Source organism: Chroicocephalus ridibundus, chromosome 1, assembly GCF_963924245.1.
Source record: "Chroicocephalus ridibundus chromosome 1, bChrRid1.1, whole genome shotgun sequence".
Classification (NCBI taxonomy): Eukaryota; Metazoa; Chordata; class Aves; order Charadriiformes; family Laridae; genus Chroicocephalus; species Chroicocephalus ridibundus.
Genome location: NC_086284.1, coordinates 209,318,478 through 209,344,846, shown reverse-complemented (window position 1 = coordinate 209,344,846; position 26,369 = coordinate 209,318,478). Strand labels below are relative to the sequence as shown.

Genomic DNA, 26,369 nt, shown 5'->3' with positions numbered 1-26,369 from the left:
TAAGTGATTTATATATACAAGATTCAGCAGTGCATCACTTAAAGTAATGACCTATCCATTTGGAAACGTCACTATATAATAGCTATTGTATGTTAAATTTTAAGACTTTTTTTTTCTTTTCCTCCCATGCTTTAAATGAAAATAATACATTTCCTCTGCATTTGTAAATCCTTGTTCTGATAAAAATGAACAAAGTCTATTCAGTTTGTAATATTGTTCCTATTTATAATTCTTTACCTTTCAAAGTATTTAGTTGAATAGCTAAATAAATAGAACACTTCCAAATCAGCTGGTGGATGTATTCAAACTAAATACAAGTTATTACAATATTTGTTACTAGTCTGATAAATTTGGTGCTGTGGAGTACGTGTGCGAACAATATTTAAACATAAAGTTTGTAGATGCACACTCCTACAATCCATCAGTATCTCACAGTGTGCTCTAACAGCGTAAGTGGATGGAAGCGCATCCTTTGAGCTCTGATTTATTTGCTTAACCTCTACAGAGATGTTGGACAAAACACTCCCCGGTTCCCCTAGCTCTCAGAATCTTCCTGTTACTCTCTTCTGTTTTCTAATCAGCTGTGAAGTCTTTTTGGATGACTGTTTTGAGTTGGACAGTTTCCTCAGGTTTTCTGTGGAAAGCCTAAGTATCTAAATTCAGATTTCTGATTCCACTCCAAGGACCAGTTACCTTGGAGACAGTGTTCAGTTTGGAGCCACTATAATCTTTCTTTTGCTCTGGCCTTTTGCTCATGCCGAACTTTGCATAAGAGACTTAGATGGCTTAAAACATGACTCTAAATTCATGAATCTAAGTTGTGGTACTGCCAGAATAGTTCTTCAAATTACTATATTTGGGAATTAGGTAGAAAATATGTATGTGTGCGTGTGTATACGTGTATATATACACACACACATATATATAAGCCAGTGCAAAAATCTAATTAGAAATATGTTAAAATAAAAAAAGACCATTCCTTCTTAGTCCAATATAAAATGAGATGGAAGTACAACTTTCCAATGACAGCTGAGAGTGTGTAACATTCTATGTAATTGAACATAATCTGGAAGGAATGTAATATTGAAAAATTTAGTAAACACATAAATCATAAAGAAGACTAGTTTATATCTTCAGTAGAATTTCTATAATATCTGATTAGCATGGCTACAGATGGAAGACTCTGTCTACACACATATATATAAAAATATGCACTTGCAAATGTATTGTCCCTCTGTGCTCACTTTTAAATAACAATATTTGACTGCAAATATGTATTTAATTCATAGCAATAACTAGTCGGTGTTATCTTTAAAGAAATCAGCGAGTCAACTTCATTAAATAGGATGTGGAAGTGTAATATATTCCACACACTAAAAGAAGATTAATGAACTGCTGAGGAGCTCCCTTCTGTTCTACCCGGTGCATGCGTAGCCGCCGCATCAGGGAACCGCAGCTGACATATTTTCAGATATAGTAAATCGCTTTCAGGCTTTTCAAATAAAGTTGTACTTTACCTTGTATGCAGGCCAGGGCCTATACATTGAATAAATCATCAGAAGTGTATTCCAGTTCTTTTAAAGAGAGCATGGTAGTGCTCGCTATTTTTGTATTGATTGCATTTGCAGAGGAAAATTGAATCCACTCCTTGTCAAGGCCCTTAAACCTCATGTCATAAAGAAGAGGGGGAAAAGGAAAAGATGGATGGAGTTCAGTGGAATTAGCCAGAAAGAATGATGCTTCCTATTGTGTGATGATAAATTTTATTTTTTCATCTTGCCCACATCAAGTGAAAGGTAGCAGTTGAAGTACTTTGAAGTAGTAGTCTTCAAAGACTTCTTTTAGCAGAATTGGAAATAAGCTTATTGGAGAGTTGTCTCCAACTAGATTTTCTGCCAATTATCAGTCAAAAGCTCTTTCCTGTACAGAAGTTAACTCAAAAAGAAAGGCAAGTGTTTCTAGGACATACAGTATCTCAGTTGGTGTGGCTATAACACCTCTAAACATTTTATTTTTGTAAAACGCATTTTTTTAATAACAGAAAAATAAATGAAATTCTCACTATATGCATGAAGTCAACATAAATCCTTGTCTCTCAAATTAGGGTCCTCTGACAGGTGCCATGGTCTCTACTCTGAGCTAGTGAAAGTTGCACTGCATTGATTTTTCTGTGCAAATTGAAAATCATGATATTTTAGTAGGAACCTTTCGAAGAATAGTTTTGTTGCTGTTTATGAGTGGTTTTGCTTGCTTTTCTTTGCTTGGCAAGTTTCAAATCCATTGCCATAGGCTTTAAATCAGAGTCTAGAGGTATTGGTTTGAAATTGCCTATTACCAGAGGTATTGCATTAAAAGAAAAAAAAAACAAACAAAAAACTGGGGACTTGATTTACAACTTGCCTTTTGAAGTCCAGGGTGTATTCTTAACCAGAAATAAAAGAGTAATATAAGTCATGGAAAAACACTTAGAGAAACAAATTATTAAAGCTAAAATTCCCAGCACCTTTTTCCTTATTTACTGACTACTAGATCAGTTAACACAAATGTGGGTGCGTTCGATACCAAGTATATTTGCATGTGGAATAAAAACAAACAAACAAAGAAAAAAACCCTGAATGAAAGGAGCAAATATGAATTTCAAATAGCAAACTGCTCCAGAAGTAATTGTTTTAATGATTGCACGATCAGCTGTTTACATATCAGTCCCACCAAATAGACTCAGTGTGTCTGTTCCAAGCACAAATTGTTGTTGTCATAATGGGAAAGTGAATTAAGAGGAAGGTGATATATGTTGAAGTTACATGTGTGTTGTCAAAATTTATTCCTGAAACGAGACTCGGGCACTTAACTATGAATTTCTGGAGCGCAGGAAGGTATGTTTTTTGGTATTTGAGAACAGATATGTTAGATACTGTCAGTAGACCTTTCACAGATTTCTTTCTGTGCGGTGTTCTTGTTGTTCGTCTTAAATTTAACATTATTTTTTTTTTACTTCCGACTTTATGTGTTGGGTTGTTGGTTTGTTTTTTTTTCCCCTTGCTGCAAGTTCTTAGATTTTTTTAAGTGTTGTGTTTGTCTCTGGGAGAAAGTTGTAGAGGAGGAGGAGAAGGAGGAAGGGGAAAGTGGTACATAAATAAGATCATAAAACTCCTGACTGACTATAAAGCATCACTTCTCCACGAATATTACAAATAAGATCTAGTAAGATATATTTCTTACTTTATAACCTAATCTCAATAAGTTTAATAAAATGCTGAAATTATTAGTTCCAATATATCTATTCAGTACTTCAGTACTCAGTTATTTTACTATTTGTAGATTGTCTCCTTAGTTTCTCCTTTTTTTGTATATGCATGTATTTTAGATACATGTTTTATACATATGACTGTGTACGTGCTGAGCTGTGTGAAAACATATATGTCCATATATATATATATGCCTCTGCTATATATTTTTGGGTGATGTTACATCTCTGCAACACTATTTGTAAATGTACAGTAATGTGTTTAATATAGCTTTATTGAATATAGTTTATTCATTAGTAAGCTTACTGTCTGAAGGAAATCCTCTCTTTAGAAATATTATATCACTCTTTATACGCAAAGAGGTTTTTTTCATGGGGCGCAGAGCCACCCATTTAGAAAAACATTTATGTTTTTTCCTGTTTAAATGTTTTGCTGGAGAGAGGTGTCAGCGGTCTGACCAAGGTGGTAAGGGCACTGGCAGATTTGGGGGTGGAGGCTGCAGCAATTTTAAGTCAGGTCACAAGGCCAAAGAAAATCATTGGTTTATATTGTTATGGGGCTTGGGAATTCATAGAGGACACTGAAAACTAAATGCTTTGTCAGCTGGCAGAGAGGTAAGAATTATTGTCTCCAATGTGCCTTAAGTCAGTGTCCCAAGCTCCAGTGCCCTAAATGCCACTGGGAACAACCGGCTGCCCCTGGGCCAAGTACTCTGTACATCAGATGAGGAAACGGTAACACGAAAAACATAAAAATTCAAGCAGAAAAGGAAATTCTTGTCTAAGTAAATGGCAGAGCTTCTAATAGTTTCATGGATCCACTTCTGGAAGTAAGATCTGAAACCAAGTTAAGTTGAGAAAGTCTGTACTTCTTAATTACACAGCGGATCAAATGGGATCTGAAAGAGATAATTGAACAGTAGCCATTTTAAAATGATAATTAACTTCTCATGGTACCTCAGGGAATCATTCTTCTTTCTTAAGTAAATATATATATTTATAATTACCTACTTGACAAAGAGAGAAGTTTATAGTACCTGCTTACAGGGAATCTCGAGTTGGAAATTTAATTTAATATTTCTATAAAAAGCGATATCTTGAGAGAGTAATATTATCTTAAAACTACTTTGAAAAAAACAGATAAACCTTTCTGCAAAACACAGGGTGTAGCAATTTTCTGCTTAACCTTTAAAAACAAGCCTATAAAATTTAATGTTGCGATCTCATTTCTCTAGTACCTGTTAACAGCTTCACTTTGGAAACGGGCTGTCAAATGTTTACTTTCAACCTTTTCTTATTTTTATGGTTTCTTTTTTTCACAGTAGCAGATGTCTAGAATTTAGGCCTATGTACCAAATTTTGTACTTTGATGCCATTCCTGTGCCCTAAACATGAACTGTTTTTTATTTCAGCTTGACTTGCCCATTTGCAAGAGAACTTGAATTCTCTTTCCTGTGTGCATTACCATAGTGGAAGCAGGATCTGTATTACAGTGGTGGCTTTCATACGATTTATTTCAACATCTTTACCTATTTTCAAATTTTTTTTCCCCTCTAATTCCCTTTCCACTCTTGGCTTGCTGATCTAGGTGGTTTGGTTTTAGAAACATTACTTACAATGCCATTAGGCAACTTGAAAGAATTAGTGACCAAATCAACAAAAAGCCCTTGCTCTTTCTAATTAACTGAATTTCTGCTATTGCCTAACATTATTCATATTTTTTGAGGGAAATTGATGAGATAATTACAGCTGATTAAATGAGGTGAAAAGCATGATTTTTCTTAAATTTTATCATAAGATATTCTGTATCACAATAAATTTTCATTGGCTACTCACTATAGTCAACTATTACTCTAGCAGTGTTCATCAATTTTAAAGTAAGTCTCCCGACACATCTTTTTCTTGAAAAAGGCGTAGAACATGTTAATGTATTATATATTTTCATGATTAAAATAAGCATTGGTACAGGACAACTTTGTAAATATAAGTTTCTGTATAATTGGCCACATAGTATTTAGCTGAAATGTGAATTTCCTTGTATTTCAAGTTCATTGCCGACCCAACTCATAAACATTAATGTTCACATTACTGGTCTTTCTGTAATTGATCACATCTATGAGCTTTAGGTTCTTTTTAGCAGGTGATAATGAATACTATTGTGCATGTGGTGCCACCTTATTGTTACAATTCAGGTAACTCATCATTGTCTTTTTCCCATGTAATCCTTTTACAGCATCCGTTTGGAAAGGGACATCTTTGTTACCTTTATAAAAGACTCACCCACTTTTGCTGACATCAGTCTAGTTGTTCTTATTGCAGTGTGTTGTAATTAGTAGAAAGATCAAATTTATATGCTTGCATTTATTTCTCTATAACTGGGAAGTGCAGTTAGAGCGACATCTCAGAAATAAAGTATTTGTGCAAGATATTGGCTATGCAAATAAACCAACGGTCATTGCATGCAAATAATGCAAGGGGAAGGAGAGAGCATGAGGAACTTAGATTTCCAAGGAAGAGGAGTGTTTCTTTAAATTTACTTTGTTGATTAGTTAAATGAAATGCTATTACTTTCTTCAATAGTTCAGTTTTCTTTTTGTAGTCGTTGTTCGTGGTAGGATGTAACTTTGTAATACCAAATATGTTTTCTCTTTGACAGCAACGATCGTGTTAAATGAACTCAACTGGACGGCAGCGTTGGATGATGTATTCAAGCGGAACAGAGAAGAAGACCCCACTTTATTATGGCAGGTTTTTGGTAGTGCAACTGGCCTCGCTAGGTATTACCCAGGTAACTGAATTCTCCTAAAGAACTGTCTTATGTCACGTATTGCCTTAAAATATTCTGAATTGGTTACGAGCCATAAAAGATAACCAAAGATGACTTTTTTACATGGACGAGGTTTCTGTATATCAGAAGTAACTCAAAGTCTGTGAAATTATTCTGGCATAAAGCTAGCACGAAGGGGAAGAAACTGGAAGTGAAATATGTAACTAGTATTTTTTACAGGAAGAGGAACAGAAGATGATGTCCTTTGAAAAGCTGAACTGTTAAATTTTATGTTTGTATTGCTTTCTATGTGTTGTGTAAATTTGTGTGTGTGACAGTTGAATATTTGCCAGTGAGATTTTTGTACCTGTCTAGTTTTAAAAATAGTGACTCGCTGACTAGACAGATAATCTTGTGGTTAAAGTCAGTGAAAATACGACTGCACCATGCTATGTTTATGTCCTGCCTGCAGAATCCATGATCTCTGACAATGTCTTTGCTATTAGAGCTAAGGTCAAAGAATACAACTTGATTATTTCAACCAGCATCTATTCCACCTGTTGAAGATTCCTGTTACTGAATCACAGTAATTAATTTAAGTAGATGTATATTTTAATGAACTTAGGTGATCAGTAGCCTTAACTTGATTTTTTGATGTGTACTAGCTAATGGAAAGGCTTGTTTTATGGTAAGGCATACTGCCTGTGCTGCCGCTGTTGTTGTTAAGCGATGCTGTTATCAATGACAGAATAACATGTCCGGTACAGGAAAGACAATCGTGTGCGGTGTCTTGTCTCTTGTCTACAACTGGTTAAGGAAGACCTTTGAGATCTTTTGAGATCCTTTCTCTTCTGTTTATATAAGACCATCAGTATTTCTGAGGGTGAGGGGGATTATTCTAAAGCTGTTACTGTAGCATTAGCACAATTGGTAGCACAGGCAGAGAAATTGCCTTAGGCTAGTTTACAGGAAGAAATATTCCATAGCACTTGAATCCTGTTTGTTTTGTCATGCTAGGGGCTGATGAAATGAATACAGTGAGATGTTGCAGAAAAAAAAAATATTGAAAATGCTAATTTCATATCTCTTTTATTTCCAAGTGTTCTGTTTCAATGCTTTTGGGATCTATTAGTACTGTGTTTGGGGTCACCATTTGTCACCGCTTACTGTATAGTGATGTTTCCAAGTGCTGAACAAGAAGTGTTTCTTAAATACATCTCTGTGGCAATCTCTAGGAAATTAACTTTCAAGTGTAAGATTATCTTATATGCAGAAAAGTATATTCTCATACCTAGCTAGCTGGTCTACTCCAGTTGTTTACCAACGCAATGCAAGAGCCTCAGGATCTTTATGTATTCTTCCTTAAAGCACATCTATAAAATGGGAGAAGCTTCTTTTCCCTATTTTTCAGGTGGATCTGTTGCTTGTATATACTCCATCTAAACACAAATTTATATTTAATATAATACTCACATCCTCACACTTCCTGTTTATTCCATAGCTAAATGCCTAACTTGTTATTAGGTGTTTACTCCTGTCAGAACTTGCCTTCAAAAATTCCTGTGTAATTCTCCAATTCTTAAATTTTATACACACATAGAGTAACCTGGAGCAGCCTGACAGTCCTTAAGTTGTATGTGTGTTGTTCTGTGCATCGTCTCCTTCCCACTTCCTTGCATTTATAGGTCACATCAGTAGGCCCTTTGAGGTTTAGATTTTTAAAATAGATATTTGCAGAAGTTTTTCCATCTTCCTCCTTTTGTAAACTTCTTGTCTCAGTTTGCAGAGACCTATCTGATACACACGAATGTTCTGAAAATTAAATAAAGTTTCATATACTGGAAAGGTTGATTTTCACATTTGATTTTTGAAAATTATATTGTAAATTGTAAAACGTTGCTTCATTATATTGGCCTTAGGTAAGCCTGCTTCAAAGAGATTAATTTCTCCATAGTGATGATATTTGTGAGAGTATTTGGAAGTATCAAAACCCAAAATTAAAATGCATAGATCAGTCTGCTCATTATTACCTGAAAAATACCCACTCGGTCTTTCCTCTCTTAAAAAGAATCAATCTTTAGTACCTCTAAGCTATAGAGGGTGTCTTCAGTCACAGGTTTCTTGACCTAATGTTTTTACCTGATAGTATCCCACTGCCTGGAGTAATGGGCTAGATGGTACATCACTGCTGTCCTAAGTAGGCTCTTGGGCTGTCCTTGTCACCATAGTAACCAGCAGCACAAAAGAATCTTTCTATGAGCTACCCCATGGGTGGAAAGAATGTGCGAAATATTAGATTTTTTTTTTATTACACATATCCCCTCATTTCCTACATGTATTTTTGTTACTGTTGTACAGTCCTCTAGCATCACATACATGATTTCAAATCATTTTCAGCTGTGTTTCGTCTGCCTCTTCAGTACAGTTGTGTTCCCTTGTCTCTATCAAGAGGCCACGACAGCTTCCTTCTGACTATGACCTAGGTTGAGACACATGGCATTTAAGCCCAGTTCCTTTCATCTGACCACCTTCTTTATACACTATAACAAATGGCATTAGGCTTAGATACAATAGGAATTAGATGCAGTAGAATAAGAGTAGGAAACACTATTTTACAAAAATAGCTAAGAGCATCAGGTAGAGGAACCAATGATACCAAAGTATTTGCTTCCTTTAGTTTTGTAAGGATGTAATTAGTACATCAAATGTTCCTTATGCAAAATGTCATTTTTACAGAGGAGAAAACTACATTCTATGTGGTGTTACCTTTGGTTTTGTTTTGAAGAAGAATAAAATATGAAATCCAGGCAAGCCAGATTTAGGAAGATACTTGTGTGCATGGATAGATCTGGATGTGCCAGAAAGCTGAGTATTAGAAATATGTAGATAAGCACATATATATTGATATTTGCAGAGATAGCAGAACCAGTGCTAGGCATAAAAGGGAACTGTATGGCAACTTCCTGTGTTTACTTTACTGTATGCCCCAATAGAAACATTAGAGACTGCATTGAGGTCAGCTTCTCTCTTTATAGATTAATATATTACTTGCTTCATTTTGTTCATTAACTGTTTTTCCCTAGAATATACTCAGTTCAGCTCATTCTCAAAAATGAAGGCAGAAATGGCAGAGAAGAACCAAAGATGCAGGATACCTCCATGAGCTTCAAACCTTTTTTTCTACCTCTATCAGTTAGAGTTTTCATCAGCTTGATTTAAAGAGTCAGTATGAGTCTCCTCATACTGAAGTTTTTCTTCTTTAAATTATTTAAGAAAGTGTGTCTTGCCTAAAATAATTTTAAAGATTAGTGATGGTACTTAGTATCAACATTTTCATTAGTTTCGATGGCAGCATATTTGTGAAGAGAAATGCTATGCTCTGTTACTGTGCTGGCAACCATCCATTTGATATGAATATGCCAAGAGCGATTGAGAGATTTCTATCAGCCATTCTATGGGCTCTGAACAACTCAAAAGTCAGTAGACAGTAATTTAATAAAAGAGCTCAGAAGAATAAACAAATAAATTGAATGGAACTTTTAGGAAGGATGTAATGTATACTCATTCTTATATTTAAAGTTATATATCACCAATTAGTCTTTCTTTCAAGAGATGGTTTCAGCATTGTAAGAATGCATTGTCCCTTTTACACACATTCGTGGAGTTGTGACAGAATCAAGACAGGAAACTCTGTCTCCAGGTGATGAAGGTACCTGATAAAATTCTAAATTTAAAAGGGAAGGGTACGAGAAGTGAAGGAAGGTGACCTGGGAGTAATATAGAGACATTGTCGAAACATGTAAAAACGTGGTTAGAAAAGCCAAAGCCCACTCGGAGCTGAATCTGGTGAGGGATATGAAGGACAACAAGAAGAGCTTAGAATCATAGGATCATAGAATTGCCTAGGTTGGAAGGGACCTTTCAGATCATCTAGTCCAACCATCAACTTACCTCTGACAAAAACCATCACTACACCATATCTCTAAGCACTATGTCTACCCGGCTTTTAAATGCCTCCAGGGATGGTGCCTCAACCACTTCTCTGGGCAGCCTGTTCCAGTGCTTAATAACCCTTTCAGTGTAAATTTTTTTCCTAATATCCAGTCTAAACCTCCCCTGATGCAACTTGAGGCCGTTTCCTCTTGTCCTATTGCCTGTTACTTGGGAGAAGACACCGAACCCCACCTCGCTACACCCTCCTTTCAGGTAGTTGTAGAGAGCGATAAGGTCTCCCCTCAGCCTCCTTTTCTCCAGGCTGAACAACCCCAGCTCCTTCAGCTGCTTCTCATGAGACTTGTGCTCCAGACCCCTCACCAGCTTCGTTGCCCTTCTCTGGGCCCGCTCCAGCACCTCAATGTCTTTTTCGTGGTGAGGGCCCCAAAATTGGACACAGTATTCGAGGTTAGGCCTCACCAGTGCCGAGTTCAGGGGGACAATCACTTCCCTAGTCCTGCTCACCACACTGCTCCTGATACAAGCCAGGATGCTGTTGGCCTTCTTGGCCACCTGGGCACACTGCTGGCTCATATTCAGCCAGCAGTCAACCAACACCCCCAGGTCCTTTTCTGGCAGGTAGCTCTCTGTTTTCCACAACTTCCAAAAGAAAATTTGAAAAAAAACTCACTTAGAAATCTTAATACGGTCATTCAGAACAACAGAAACAACATGACGTGCAATTGTTTTCATAAAATGTCTAGTTGTGTTTGCAGTATCTGTTGGTGTAGAGAGTATCAAAGAGGACCGGCACTGCTGGGCCAGTGTGGAAGTGTACAGCAGATGGATTAGCCAGGGCAAAGGTACTCATCCACATGGAGAGAGCTTTTCTACTTAGTTCCAGTCTTACTCTGTTACTGTCAGTTCAGAAGTAACAGCATACTCAGTGCTTGTTTTAGGAAGTGGGGTGTTATTTCTTTTTTATTTTTGTCTTCAACACAAATATTAATGTGTGGAAAGGACAAGGTTAAAAAAGTTGTAAGTATTGAGACCTTCTGGTGCACTCAGTGCTTGTGCTGGGGTCAGCTTCACATGTCAGCCTGACAAGTCTATAGTGACAAGGCAGCTCTGTGGTCAGGCCAGGAAGTCCCTGAGTCCGGGTCAGGATCAGCAAAGTCAAACATAGTACACAGACCTCCACAGAATGCAGCTTGGTCAAAGAGCAAGGGCATGAGCTTAAATGAAGCTCCCAAGCCAAGAGGCAGAGACTCCCAAGAGATTTCTTGCAGGTTTTTGTCCCTCTCCTCTTCCCACATCAATCTAATCCCAGGTTACACATCTTCACCATGTAAACGTGAGCTTGACCACAGGCACCAGTCGCCTGGGAGGCTTCAGAGCCCGCTGGGGCATGTAGAGCCCTTCATTTTTAAGGAATAGACTGTTTTTATCTGAAGAAACAAGCATATTTGTGTGAGACTACAATTTATTCTGTAATCTCTTCTACTTTCCCTTTATAATAATTTCCCTCTTGCTCAAAGGGAGAATAATGTTTGCTGACACAAAGTAGCAACAGACATTTTCTTTCAGTTTAAAAACTAAATCGCATTTGTTGGCTTACTGACTGAGGATGAAAAGAAGACTCCGTATGTTTTCTGTCCGTGTTCATCCATCAATACAAACACTAAGTACAGGCCACGTAGTGGTTGGTTGCAAACGTTCTGAAAATTATTATAGTGGATGTAATGAAGTTAGGTTGCAAGTACTTTGGATTCTGCATAACGACAATTTTCTATTCAGGTTACAATTGTCCATTTCACCTGTCATTAACACAGACATTAACACATAAAAAATGTGAAATGCTACAGTTTCAATATACAATATACAGTTGCCCAAACTTTGGATATTTTCTGAGCATTTAATTTAAATATTTTGTCATTTAATAATTCTTAACAATAGTTAAAATATGTTAAAATTGCTAAAACAAGTTAACAGACTGACTGGTGAAATTGTCAAGTCATTGAAATCACACGGCTCAGACGTTTTAAATGAGTTTTTTCACAACCAACTGTAATTCCAAACTGTCTTCATGTCACAAGCATACCTTTACCGGAGGCCATTTTTGCTCACAGACTTTGCCTCGCAAGCAGTGCGTAGAGAATCCTTTGTGACCGATACGCAGGTAAACAAAGCATTCTCATGGAGCTATAGGGGAGGGATTTCCGTTGTTTAAGCTTTTGGTACAAAACTTAATTTCCGTAGCAAGAAGATACAATGTGATGGATGAGATCAGATTCATTAAAATTAAATTCAAGCTGCGTTGAAATCTGTGAATTAAAAAAGGCTGACAAGCCTGACCAGAAAAGCCAGACCCATAAAGGCATGTAGTGAATATTGCGTGCTGTTAGACGCGATACTGGTTTGCGTATGGTCCTGTCTGACTCGCAGCCACAGCGACCTTGAGGCCACTCTCCTGCACTACTGTCCACTGCGTGCTCAGAGCTTACCTTGAGTCATCTCAGAAAAAAAAAGGAATCTCAATTTACATGGTGACATTTTGGGGAATTAGTTAACAGCTTCTTTTCTTCTTTTTAACAGGAAATCACAATCAGCTTTTCCGAACATCTCCCACATATAACTTGTATGAGAAAACCCTTCCTGTTTCTTAGTGTTCAGTTTGCAAACAGAATTTCAGCTGAGTTCTCTGCAGAAAGCAAGATAGGACTGGGCATATAAATAATTTCTTTTCCTTCCTTTTTGTTTTTGTCTGAGGGCTCAGCTGTCTTGAATGCATGTTTTCAATTCTAGTTTCTTTACAAAATCCACAGGTTTATTATAGAAGTTTCCACCCTTTGTCCTGCAATGGAAGTGTTTTCCATTATTTATGTATAACACAAGAGTAAGACTCAGTTTTCACCACTACCACTGAAGAAAGCTGAAATGTATTTTGTGGTTTTTTTTTAAGCAAACCCTCCTGAAATTTGATATTATGGAATTCTGAAAGTCAGGTTTGTGGAAATAATAATCAAAATCAGAGGAGTTTCATTGGGAAAACTGTGAGACACCAAGTTTAAAATTTGGATACTCTGTGGGATGGCAAGAGAGCACAAATCATTACAAATGTTGAAACACCTTCTCAGTAGTACTTGTAGATGTACATCTTCCTGCCTAATTTTTGAGTTTAGACTTCTAATTCTAGAAACTAGTATTAGCTTTTAAGATGTCATTTTAAGATGACAACTTGCCTAATTCTAGTCCAGACATAGGGTTTCAATAGTTTTTCATTCAAATTAAAAACAGTAATCTGACAGCATTTTAGCAAGACCATTGAACTTACCAATTTTTCTTTAATCCAATTGAAACTTGCAAAGACATAAAATGACGAATATCACAGCATATTGTTTTAATATCCAAAACTTTCAGCTTTAAAAGACAAGGGACATATGGTCATCCTAAGAGAATAAGATACTCCAAAGAGACACTTGAAATAGATTAATATTCTGGAAGGATGTATCTCTTTCACCAGATATGGACTATCTAATACAGAATATCTGAGACATTTTTAAAAGGTAAGAATAAGTGACAACAATCGCAGAATCACAGAATGATTGGGGTTGGAAGGAAACTTTGGAAGTCACGTGCACCAACCCTCCTGCTCAAGCAGGACCACCTCAACCAACCACAATGGTTGTTTGTTTGTTGTTTCTTTGGTTGTTTTTTTTTTGTGCTGTTGTTTGGTTTGTTTTTTTTTATAATAATGTTTCCAAAAATATTTTTCTATGGTGGCAGGAGTTTGAAAAATTAAACTTTTTTCTTTTCTTTTCTTTTTTTTTTTTTTTAATCTTGAATGCATTCCTGCTGTGGGCTTGCACATGTAGAGCTTCATTGACTCCATGTAGACAGAAAGGTACTTTACTTTAATATAGATCATCCTGCAGATTTAATTCATAATTAACCACAGAGAATTGGACAAATCTGTTACACAAAAATAAATTAATTTAATTAAAGTAGTTTAATATGGCTTGGCAGATATTAAGTTACTTACATTTTGTGAGGCATCTACCCAGCTAATTTTACTGCTAGGTCTTAGAAAGCAGCTAAAAGAACACTTTAAAATTTAATATTAATTTTTTGGCAGACTACTTGGAAGTGTAGGTACAAACCAACCAGTTCCTCTTTTAATATTGAAATCCTTCTTAATTATAGAGGTAATGAGGATTATAATTGTTAGTCAATGTTTCATTAAAATACTGCAATGGGAAGCATAGTATTTTCACTGTAGCAATTACTAATTAAACACATTTAAAAAACACTTTGTATTTATGTACTTTTTGCCAGATACCACCTCTCTTGTTTTTTTTGGTAAGGCTAAGATTCTTAGTAAAGGATGCATTATGTTTGGGACTGCAGACAGCAGACATTTATTTGCAGTTAAATATGATCTAGGAGGCTTTCTGGTTACAGCGATAAATATGCTTAAGAAAGTTTGGCTACAAAGGATTACTCAAATGAAAACACACTCTTGATTTAGATGAATGTTTAGTAAAAAAACAGTTTGATCAGCAACACCGACTCAGCTCTCTCAGGGAAGTGTACTAAATAATATTTGCCAAATGTAAGACTAGAAAGGGTAGCACTAATATGGATAGTTTCAGATTCCAGTTAGCGGGGTTCATATAGCAATAACATTGGCATAATGATACATGGATAGATTCAGCAGCTTTTATTGAGAAATGTACAACCTAGACTTGGTGTGACAGCATTTGGTCTGCAGGGTGCTGAAGGTGGGAATGTGCCACACTCGATCAAGATCCGAAAAGTTGAGGCAATTCATAACAAAAATAAAATTGAAAAAGAAATAGTGTCCTGACCCCAGCTGTTCCCAATCTTCCCACTTTCATCTGGAGATTTAACAAGGGCCTTTGGGAAATTAAATTTAAAACTTGCTTTCCCAATGCGGTATGTCTGGCAACATCTACTCTCCCAAAATGCCGCATAGCTCTGTGACTTCTCTCTGTTGTGTTGTGTTGTATTGTGTTGTTTTGTTTTGTTTTGTTTTGTTTTCCATGGAGGAAAAAATAGCCTCCAGCCTGCAGCTCTGTGGCCCTTCTCTTATCACGTAAGCTAGACATATATATCTGTCATCTTTTTTTGACCTTATCCATGTGAAATAAGGGTGGGAGATGAAAGGAAATGGGTAGTGGAGGGTTTGGTTTTGGCTACGCCCAGGCTCATATAACTATGAGAAAGCCATTAAAAGTGCTACAATATCAACTTGTTAGGTGAACATTAGGAACTTCACACTCATGAAGAGAAATAGTATTTCCTAAGGAGACCAATTCTTTGCCGGACTTCCAGGTGTACTAGACATGAAGTAGCATTTTGAGATGTTAGCAGTCCTGTTATTTATGGAGATAAGACTCTATTTACTGAAGAAGGACTGAATTCAAGTTGCAAAGTATCTGTGAAGTTGAAGTCCTTCTTAGCTAAAAGAGTAGATACTGAACAAGATTGTAGTGTTGGAATTTAATTCCTACATAATCTGAATTCTTACTTTCAGCACATCTGAACATGTCTTAGTCACGTGTACAGGTGTTTCTTAAGCTCGTCTTCTCCCTCAGCTTTAAAGGTATATCTGTACTAATAAACAGAACAAATCAGAGTTTTATTAGCATCCCTCAGACAGCCCCACAGTGTGGCAGAAGGGACGACACGTGCTGGCAGCCTTTCCCGATGGACAACATGGGGCCCTGTTTTGTTTCTTCTATACTACAAGGTTCTCCAGTCCTGTTCTAGGAGGCTTTGTGTTCTCAAACACCCCTAGATTATTTTATGCTGTACTGCAGGGCATATCTATACTGAATGGCATATAACATGCAACTTAATTTTCATCCCCAAAACATCTTCTGGTTTAAAAGTAATAAAACGTCTTCTGGTTTAAAATTAATAAAATTATCACCGTCCTCATTTTGCAGATAGAAGAAACAGGTATAGAGAGATAAAATGACTTCCTCAGTGATCCTCTGAAGGGCAGGGATTCAAGCCAGGAATATGTCTAACATGAAGTTTTTTTAAGATTCAGCATGCTATTATATTCATTAACTCATACTTAAATTCATAGCATTGTTTAAACATCAGCAGGTGTGTTAATCTCCTCAGGATCTTTGTAATATCAGTGCTGTAAAGTACAGCTATAAGAACTGTTTTATTCTTTCCCTTTTTTACAGTAGATTTGCCTTGTATTTAACCTTACTTTGTTTATCTATATAATAAATAAGTATAATATGAAGGGAACTTTAATTAATTAGAGAAAAGCCCCCTTACATTGCTTATGCCAGTATTTTACTAGGATATTCCTAAGGTGTAAATGAAGAAATTCACAGATGATTAAAAAAAAAAAAAAAAATGATAATGCTGCAGCTCTGATTATCCAGAAAAGTAATTTTGTCCCTAAAGTCTTACAATTCTTAGATTAAACATATGGATAGAGAAGAGGTAGTATTCTCTCTTCCCCTTCACTTAAAAAAAAAAAAATTAAAAAAATCTTGAACCCATTTCCAGATGTCAGCGAGGCAGGTCTCACTCAGCTACTGGAGCATTCCCTGCTTAAACAAATTAATAATGAAAGGGCTTCAAAAATCAATTTCTAATAAAATAAAATGGTACCTCTCCAAACGAAGGACTTGCTGTGCACAGCTGCTCTTCTGTTAACTGTTAATGGTAAGCAATTGTGTTGCGGCCGTGTTATTGAACTCTCCAAAGAAAGTCATTACTGAAGCAGATACTAAGAGACCAGAAAGCCTAAAAAATCCATACAAAATGAATCAAAGGCCTTGAAAAACTGAGAACTACACCTTTTTTTTTTTTTTTTTTGTAAAAGGTTTTATATTTTATAGCTGTCAGTTCCTTTTAGTAACTCAACTTTTAAAGGAGCCTTTAAAGTAACAAAACAAAACAAAACCCCAAACACCTTCCCAAGTAATGCAGCTTATAAATGATCAATTAGTGCAATTAGTGTGTAAGTCGAATAGTTCTACTTTTTACATTGAAATAAGTCTTTTTGAGAGTTGTTCAATTTTTTTTTGTTGACATCTGGGAGATAAGGACATGGGCCGACAAGATTTGGATCTAATTGTACTCATGATATGGAAAACCTTACAATATGTTTAATTGTGGCTCATTTTCCAAAACTGATGTGCTGAATGTTGTAGTTGTGCAGGCAGATCCACCCAGTTACAGGATAATGTGTTATTTCTAGTGAGTTAATGAGGTTGCAGCCAGGAGGCCACCATACCTGCGTGCCAAAGTTTATATCGTCTCTGTGTTTCTACGATACCAATTGAAATATCCAGAATTTGCTCTTATAGGAGAAAAAGAAAAACAATAACAAAAAAAGAACAACCCAAAACCATCTTGTTGCTTCTGTACCTCTTCTCCCCACGCCCTGACACTCCAGCCCCCTTTGCATGGCAGCTAGTCCAGGTGAAACCAATGTGAGCAACACATTCATTGAGGACGCAATTCAGTTTATACGTGCGGAAGCAGAAATATTTACCTCTAAACTAAGATAACACAGAGCCATATGAGGGATTAATTTTAAGTTGCAGACTGCACTCCGTGTTAAATGTCCAAATAGCTTTTGTTTCTTTTGGTATATTGGGACCAATAAAGCAATATATTTGTTTCCTTATGGACTGGTCCCATATAAAGCTCATTGCTGAACTGATCTGGGATGAAACTGAGCTCAGTATTGCCCATAACCACTTGGGTAATACATTCTGAAAAAAAGCCTCCGTGAGATGATTATCCTCTCTTTGTTGATGGTGCTATAAAAGTTATAGAGGACATTGCACACAGCTGTCTATGTTAGACAGATTTTATCTGAAGATAATTTGAGCTCTTGGCAATTTAAAGTCCTTACCGGAGTAAAATAGCTAAGAAGTAGCTGCATTCAGTCCTGCATAGCTAAGAAGTGGCTGCATTCAGTCTCAGTTGTGGTAGAACAGAGTTGGTCAGGTACAATATCTGTCTTGGCGGGATAGTACTAATCAATTGTTAATCCAAGACATCATTATGATATAAATATCTTGAGTCCTAAGTATAGTGGTACAAAAAATTTTGTGATGATTAATGCTTTATATTGTTTTTAGCTATCACGTCTTGGCACTTTTCACCTTTTACTGAGGAATGCTTTTCCTCTTTTACTGAAAAATACTGAAAAATAACTAAGTAATTCTGCAAAGGTGGTGCTGCTACACCAAAATTCACATGACTTCTGCATGTGGGACATTTCCCAACTAGTGTGAGCTATCACATACCTGAATGCAGGTTTGTTCACGTACGTTCACTAAAATATGAGAGAAAATGTGAAATGAATCTAAGGGCCAAGTATAAGCTGTATGTTGCACCTCAAACTTGGCTCCAGACTTCATTCGATCTGGCACAGGGAACTGAGTAGCCTGTATTTATGGATGTTTTGAATATCCACATGAATGTTTTCTTGAAGGACATCAAGATAAAAATCAACTTTAACAAATACTTGTTTGCCTAACCCAGTAAATGTTAACCCTCTGAGATGGGAAGGTAATGAAGTTTGAGTCAGAATAAGACGATGCTGTCTGGGATTTGATAATTGGCATTTGTTACCTGTTTTACTATCAGCTTTTAGCCTCTTTCCCCAGATGTGTTACAGGGATGTAAAGTTTTTAATAATTCATCCGTGCCTCTCTGTTCCATGCACACACGTACCTCACCAGTAGAGCGGGGCAGATGTAACTGAAGTCTCATTCAGCAGGACTTCCAGGAAGGCCTCCCCCATGACACTCACCTATGCCTCTGGAATCATCTCATGAATTAAAAATGGACAGGTGTAGCCAAGTTCGCCTTTTCCTGAGGAATACTTTCATTTAACCTTTACTGTGTGATAGCCTCTCTACTGCATGAATTGGTTCTGCATGTAATCAACAAAACTGAGGATTTCCACTCTACATGTGCAGAAATAACAAAAGAGCATGCCCTACTCTTGCTTGAAACCTAGCCAGGCCTGTATCTCCATAATGCAAACAGCAGAAGTGGGAGGGATATCAAATCCAATGAATAATTTATGAAATATCAAATCTAACCATATGCCAGACAAGAAAATCATCAAAGGAGAACATGACTAACGCCTAATGTATGCAACAGAGAAGTGTGTAGTGTTGACATAGTTTAAAGATATTAGTATGCAACAATGAAACACGGTGAGGCTGACTTCTTCAAGATGTTGGGTGATCTAGGTTCCAAGGCATCTGATTTAAATGCATGTTTTAAACGATAAGTTATATAAATAAAACTCAATCTCAAAATCCTTGATCTTCAATTTTAGTTTTTTAAGAAAACACGTGATCATCTTTTTGTGTATTTCATTTCATCTTAGCCCATATACCGGCTTTGTCAGTAAGGCGTAAGCCAGTTTCCTCAAACAGCTTTATAGTGTGTTCTGTATATGGATCAAGGCAATGCATGTCTTTTTCAGTGGTCTCCATCCCTCCTAATTATTTCCTGCATAATTATAAACACATAATTACTTATTTTTGCATAGAAAGCATTTATCATCTTTTAAAAAATGATTTTTTAAAAGTTGGAACCAGGGTAAATTAAAATTAGATCATTGGAGGTCAGAAGTCCTAAGGGAATTTCAGTTTCCTAGTAACAGCAATTTCAATAAGGTCCTTAAATACTCAGAACGTTACCAAAACCAGTGAATAGATTTGAGACCGTGCAAAGCCATCTAAAATTAAAAGTGTTAGTCCAGTGAGAGTTTAGGATGAACGAGTAATTTAGTCATGTTAATTCTTGAGGTTGGAGAGGGAATTCAGCGCTTCCTTGGTGTGAATGAAATTTTTGATACTAAGGTTGGAGTCTTTATTTATGTTTAGCCATGCAGAGACTTACTAGTAGAGTATGTAAACTGCTGGAGAAAACATCATAAAGATCAATAGAAGTAGTTTTCTCAGTAAACGTTATATTTCTTAATTAGTGTTTGTATGATCCAGCACCTATTAATATCTAATGAATAATTTTGCAGTCACAGCACATATCCGGAAAAATTTCCTCACGTGGAAACTTAAGCATGTAGGTGCTTGTTATGCTTGTCTCAAGAGAAAGGAATATATTAATTAGGAAAAAGAAACTTACTGACTTGTGGCACACAAAATACTGGTTTAACAGCATGGTGAGAAATAATTTTTAAAGACCTCCAGATCTCTCTGAAGCTGCTGACAATCTTTCCAGGCCCATGCATGCTGAAAGGGCCAAGCTAGTGCAAGGAAAGTAGAATTTCATTGTTGCGTTCACTACTCAGTCTGTCTCCCAAAACGAAAAACTGTAAGTGTTCCCATTCCCAGTAATCTCCAAAAGGATCAGATAGGCTGTAAGTAATGTGCTGAGTGGTTTATTCACAGTGTCTTTTGTGGGCTAAAGGTATAACTGGACCATTGTAATAGTTCATATTCTAGTTCTGGTGAACGTCTTCCTTTCCGCTGGGCTTTTTAACTTACTAATGTAGATGTAGCCGGAAAAGGACAGTTTGAACTTTGTTGTGATCCAGGAAATTACTGAAAAACTGTAGTAGAACTGAATGCAAGGTTTAGTTGCTTAATGGAAGGACCTCCTTTGAAGAGTGATTTAGAAAGATTTGTTCTTTATTTTATGCTGCTTCAATCAGAAGTTTTGAGCATTCTTTCCATAAAGAGAAAGAAAGGGGAAAAAAAAAGGTAAAAATCCCCATTGTTCTGGCTTGTATTCCAGTTAAAAAAAAATCAACAACTCAGCTTTTGTTATACAGAACCTTTGGTGGTTTTGGAAATATTAGGAAAGTTTCAGGCATTTCAAATTTTATTCTTTGGTGTTTCCTCACAGGTTTAGGTTAGTATTAATTTTCCCACTTCATATTTCCAGAAGATTTGCCACACTATATTTGATCTAAAGGACGCGATTCTGAAGTGTGCTCTGTCTAGGCAACTAGTGTTGATCTTGAGGAAATTACGTGCTGACTTGTCAGGTGGTATCACGTCAACATAGATTTGTAGCTCTCAGATTTTGCAGAAAAATGTAGCTGTATTATTTCTTGTATTGTGTTTTGTTACACAGACAAAATGGAATCTTAACCCATATTTCTGTAAATTTTAGTTCAGAATTTAGAAAAGTTAGATTTCAGTTCAAAATAGGAAGTTACACTATCGTCTTGAAGGTTATGGTATCAGATAAATTGTAGCTAAATATTCAAGTGATAGTTTTCAGTAGATAGTTTATGTTAGCTAAGGAGCTAGTCTGTTATTTCGTGAGCCTTTAGAAAATTGATTCTATTTTAAATTAATACTTATGTCAGTATCTGCTGTTATAGGAGCATACAATGATGTTAGAAGCACTCTTCAGCTCCTGTGTTCGAACTTGCTTTGAATCACCATCTGGTTGCTTTGGAGAATGCAGTTAAGGAGCTGAACTTATCTTTTATATGAAAAAAAAAACTTAAAAAAAGTTTTATTTCACTTCTTACTGGAGATTGCTAAGAGTTATTGTCACACCAGCAGTGTAAATTATATTTTATCTGTTGTTTTGAAATAAATATATATGCATACATTCAGATAATTCTCTATTTATGAAGACTGTCCAAGATAGGGGTTGATTAAGAGCACCGGATTTGATAGGGCATAGGCTTTTTATTGGATGTTAGTGGAAAGACTGAAAGTTTGGGCAAAGATATAGCAGTGTTGGTCAGTACCTTGATTATTTATATTTTCTATTTTACCTAAAGTACTCATAATACAAACTGAAATGAGTACATTGGATACAGATTTTGCGAGTCTCACGGAATGTATTTCAAGGATGGAGTTTCAGATGGAATTCTAATGGATGGGTTAGTCTGGATGGACACAAAAAGTCTGTGATCAAACACGTGCTAACCATGGCTTCAGATGGCTTCAGGCTCGTAAAATACTGGTGAATTTAACCCATCCATCCCAAAGTAATGATAATTAAGTTACAAATTTGACATATACCAGTCTCAAAAATTCTGTTTTCTCATTTCTGGAAATTTCAATGCCCCTTATCCCTTCAGATCACAAAGGACCTGTCCGGTGATAGACAATCCTGGTGTAGAGTTTGAGGTTCTTCTGGTGTGCAACAATATGCAATGTTTTGTGCGGCTGATAAATGTCCCGTGGGTTATGTTCTGTTTAAATGTTCTAGTAACTGATGTGCAAACTCAGGTTATGGTCACTTAGGAAAGGGTTTATTCAGTAATATCAGAAATAGGCTTCTTTTATATTCATGGATAGAGATACTATAGTTCTTCCCATTTGTCTTAGATGAATGCTTTTCCAGGAAAAATCCTGGAGCTGCCTATATCTTTCTTTATTTCCTAGACAGAAAAATGATTAAAGTCAGGAAACACTGCTCTCAATGCTATTGGCACACAGCGAGAGAGCAAATTGCAGAACATTATTTCATTGCATGTAACTTTTCACATTTTTATTTGTGTTCGTTAAGCTGTCAAATGGTTTTGAAAGGCTCATTTTGTTTTTCAGTGAGGAAAAGATGCCTACCCTTGTTTAAAATGATGGTAAAGCTTAGATTAAATGCTTGCAAAAGGTTATTAATCTTAGCATTTTCTTCACAAAAGCATGAATATTTCCATCTCATTTTATTTTCAGAAAATACGATACTTTCATGTCAGTGAATAATTTTTTAGACGTGTAGCTGAGCTTTAGATCAGCACAGTGCCATTGTATACAATATTAATTAACTCATGAATGTTTTCAAAATTAAGTACTTTCTTGTAAAAAACGAAGTTTTTTCATATTCTGAAGTAGTTTGGTTGAAATTCTTGTTCTGTTTAAGTCAGTAGTCAATTATAGTCAGTAACTATTTCTTCAACACATTTTGATCTTTTAAGGTCTTTATATATATATAGTTTTATTGTATTATACTATGTGCTCTTATACATAGGAGTATATATAAGAGATATCTCTTATATATACTCCTATATATAAGAGATAGCTCTTATATATACTCCTATATATCATACACTCAAGCCCCTCACAAGAAGGACACTGAGGTGTTGGAGCGTGTCCAGAGAAGGGCTACAAAGCTGGTGAGGGGTCTGGAGGACAAACCTTATGAAGAACGACTGAGGGAGCTGGGGTTGTTTAGCCTGGAGAAGAGGAGGCTGAGGGGAGGCCTCATCACCCTCTACAACTACCTGAAAGGAGGTTGTAGAGAGATGGGGGCTGACCTCTTCTCCCTGGTGACAAGTGATAGGACGAGGGGAAATGGGTTCAAGTTACGTGAGGGGAGGTTAAGATTAGATATTAGGAAACATTTTTTCACTGAAAGGGTTATTAAACATTGGAATAGGCTGCCCAGGGAGGTGGTGGATTCACCATCCCTGGAGGTGTTTAAAAAAAGGGTAGATGGGGCATTTAGGGACATGGTTTAGAAGTGGCTCTTGTCAGGGTAGGCTAAAGGTTGGACTTGATGATCTTAAAGGTCCCTTCCAACCTCAGCAATTCTATGATTCTATGATTCTATATGTATTTCAAAAACAGATTACACAAGTACAGATATATTTATTGATACCAAAAGTTGATATTTATATTGTGCAAAGTCTGTGATATTGATTCATTATACTGTTGCATTTAAAATACTTAAGATAAAGGTGGTTTTTTTTTTCCCTTTTTAGCTTCCCCGTGGGTAGATAAAAGTCGAACTCCAAATAAAATAGATCTGTATGATGTTCGAAGAAGACCGTGGTAAGCTATGCTTTCTTTAAAGGACTAACGTACATATATATCTTACTCCAGGCAAATTTTCCTTATTATTTATGTCTAATAGTCCTTACTTTTAGATATTGTTATTTTCTTCTTATAAAATCTTTTACTTCTTCTGAATAAAAAAATTCAAATCATACTGTTTGTTACGGAATATTCACTATAGTGTGTCTTACTTTTGCATTACATGGACCTTTTTGTAGGAGGATAACTATCAAATAGGAATAAAGCAAATAAAAAAAATTTGGTTTTTGTGCCAAAATCAAATGTAATTCAGAGGCATTCTTACAGATTTTTGCAAGTGTTTACAAATATGTCTAAGTGGTTTAGACCAGAAAAAAAAATCCCTAGATTGGTATAAGGCTGAGAAGAGTAGGATTGTTTCTCAAGATTTTTTTTCCCTAAGCATCTCAAGGCATAATGCATATTGATACTTGAATTCATACTAGTTGAAATATATTCTTTCAAAGAACAAGGTATTTTTCCCTAAGCTGGCCTGATGTAATAATTTATCTGCAATCAAGATCTTCAGCTCTGAAATAGCATCCATGTTTTTCCGTTATCAACATCTGAAAATAGTGATTTTTGATCAGTGTATCCTACTTTCAGGCTTTCCTAATGCAGTTTGGAGTTTGGTTCACTTAGGAGACACAGCAGGAGAGAACATGATAGCGCTTGATTTTCTACTATCTAAAACAGGAGGAATTTTTTGGTTCAGCCAGATTTATCACAGAGTGTCTTCCATCACATGCAACAATCATGTTTTGAGATTTGTGTCATTCATACCATTTATTTATTTCAGGTATATCCAAGGAGCTGCTTCTCCCAAAGACATGCTTATTTTAGTTGATGCGTAAGTGTTTAATATCTGGATATTGACATTAGAGGGATAAAAGTACTTAGATGTATTGAAGAATTCTGTATGCTGAGAAAGGGAAAGGATTAAGAAATCCTTGTATGGAATGATCAAAAATCTTGATATGACCAAAATAAATACACAGGAAAAAATAGTTCCAAAAAACATGAACCAAACCTGAAAGTTATTTAAACTGGACATAAGGAAGTGTTTTTTAATCACTTTAATATTCTGCTTTCAGCTTATAATTACTGAAGTAAACAATCGAACATTTCTCATGTGCCTGCCAAGATTTGATGTAAAATACAAACATTACAGTAGATTTAATCATGATTTCACGAGCCTGAAAATGAGAATGTATGCAGACTTTGCATGTTTTACCATAGATATTTAAAAACTGCCAAGTTTGGTTACTATAAAACATTAATAGAAAGTGAGGAAAGAAATTAATGAAAACGCTCTCTTTGCCTTGGCAAGGCTTTATTTGTTTAGCTAATGTTGAGGGACTGAAGGAAGCATTGAACCTGATGTGTCAAACAGATTGCTTTAAGCTGAAAAAATTCTCCTTAAGAGAATTTGCATTTAATGCTTTTAAATGTGGTGACGCGGTTTCATACCAGCAGTGAGCTTTATCAACATTTGTTATTTCTTCACTTCAGCTTAGGTTTTGCCTTGATTCAAACAAGCTGTCATTTGAGTATCTGAAAATCTAAAGCTGTAAATCTGTGTATAAGAGTATAAAATGTTTACGTAATTCATTGGCTGAAGGTGGTAAACTCTCTTGGATTTCTTGAAGGGAAAATGAGGAAATGATGTACCATTATGACTTCATCTGAGCCACAAGTCTGGAGCTTTGAATGCCAGTTTTGGACTTAATTGTTTAGTATGATAATGTTTATTATGATAATGTAATAACACTAATGATGAGTTGGAGAATTCAGGAGAATTATTGACAATTTTAGTGTGAAAGTTCATGAGGGTGCTGGCTGGTGCGCTGTATTTTCTTTGTACGTTTTAAATTAAATTTGTTAAATTCAACTCTTCTATCATCTTGTGGATTTCTGATAGGAGTGGGAGCGTCAGTGGATTGACATTGAAGCTGATCCGCACCTCAGTCATTGAGATGTTAGAGACCTTGTCTGACGATGACTTCGTGAATGTAGTTTCAGTGAGTATCTGTTCTTTCCTCAAAATTTGCATTGTTAACAAAACCATAAGTAAACTATTTTTAATGCCAGATATGAGATACTTGAATGTTAAGCTGTGAAGAGACTTAAAATATATTGTGAAATAATACATTCGGCTTACTGTTTTCTCGTAAAGTATAATGAAAGTCCTAGATTTGTTGCTCTCTATACATTTGAGTGAAGGGCAAAAGTCATTTAAACAACATTCTGTGTAGCAGAATTCTCCTTTTCAATATATTTTTCTGGATTGTGTAACGCATCTTCTGTTTGACTGGCAAATTCTCTTGAAATAATTGGTGGTTCCGAGGTTTTATCTTGTGGTATGAGATAAAATGATACAGAGGAGGTAGGGGGAAGTTCCTTTTTCCACACAGCAGACATTCGGGTTGCTCGTGTTAATTGATGCCTGACGACAGAAGATGTACAGCCGTATGTCTGACCTGCTGCAGAGGTGTTGCTTTAAAGCTCTACATTAGCAACTTCATGGGTAGCAAAGCAATTTTTTCCCATAATAAATAATACAACAGAGGGAACAACCTATGAAGGAACTTAAAATGCATATAATTTATGCATACAG

General features: G+C 36.1%; 1 protein-coding gene across 5 annotated transcripts in view; it reads left to right on the top strand.

The window, feature by feature from the left end:
- CACNA2D1 (calcium voltage-gated channel auxiliary subunit alpha2delta 1) overlaps positions 1–26,369 on the top strand; it is a 430,557-nt gene that overhangs the window by 294,119 nt on the left and 110,069 nt on the right. For all 5 annotated transcript variants that reach the window (XM_063323544.1, XM_063323542.1, XM_063323543.1 and 2 more), the window contains exons 7-10: positions 5,901–6,032; positions 23,662–23,731; positions 24,552–24,602; positions 25,674–25,773. In XM_063323544.1, coding sequence (XP_063179614.1) covers positions 5,901–6,032; positions 23,662–23,731; positions 24,552–24,602; positions 25,674–25,773 — 353 coding nt within the window. The remainder of the gene's footprint in view (positions 1–5,900; positions 6,033–23,661; positions 23,732–24,551; positions 24,603–25,673; positions 25,774–26,369) is intronic.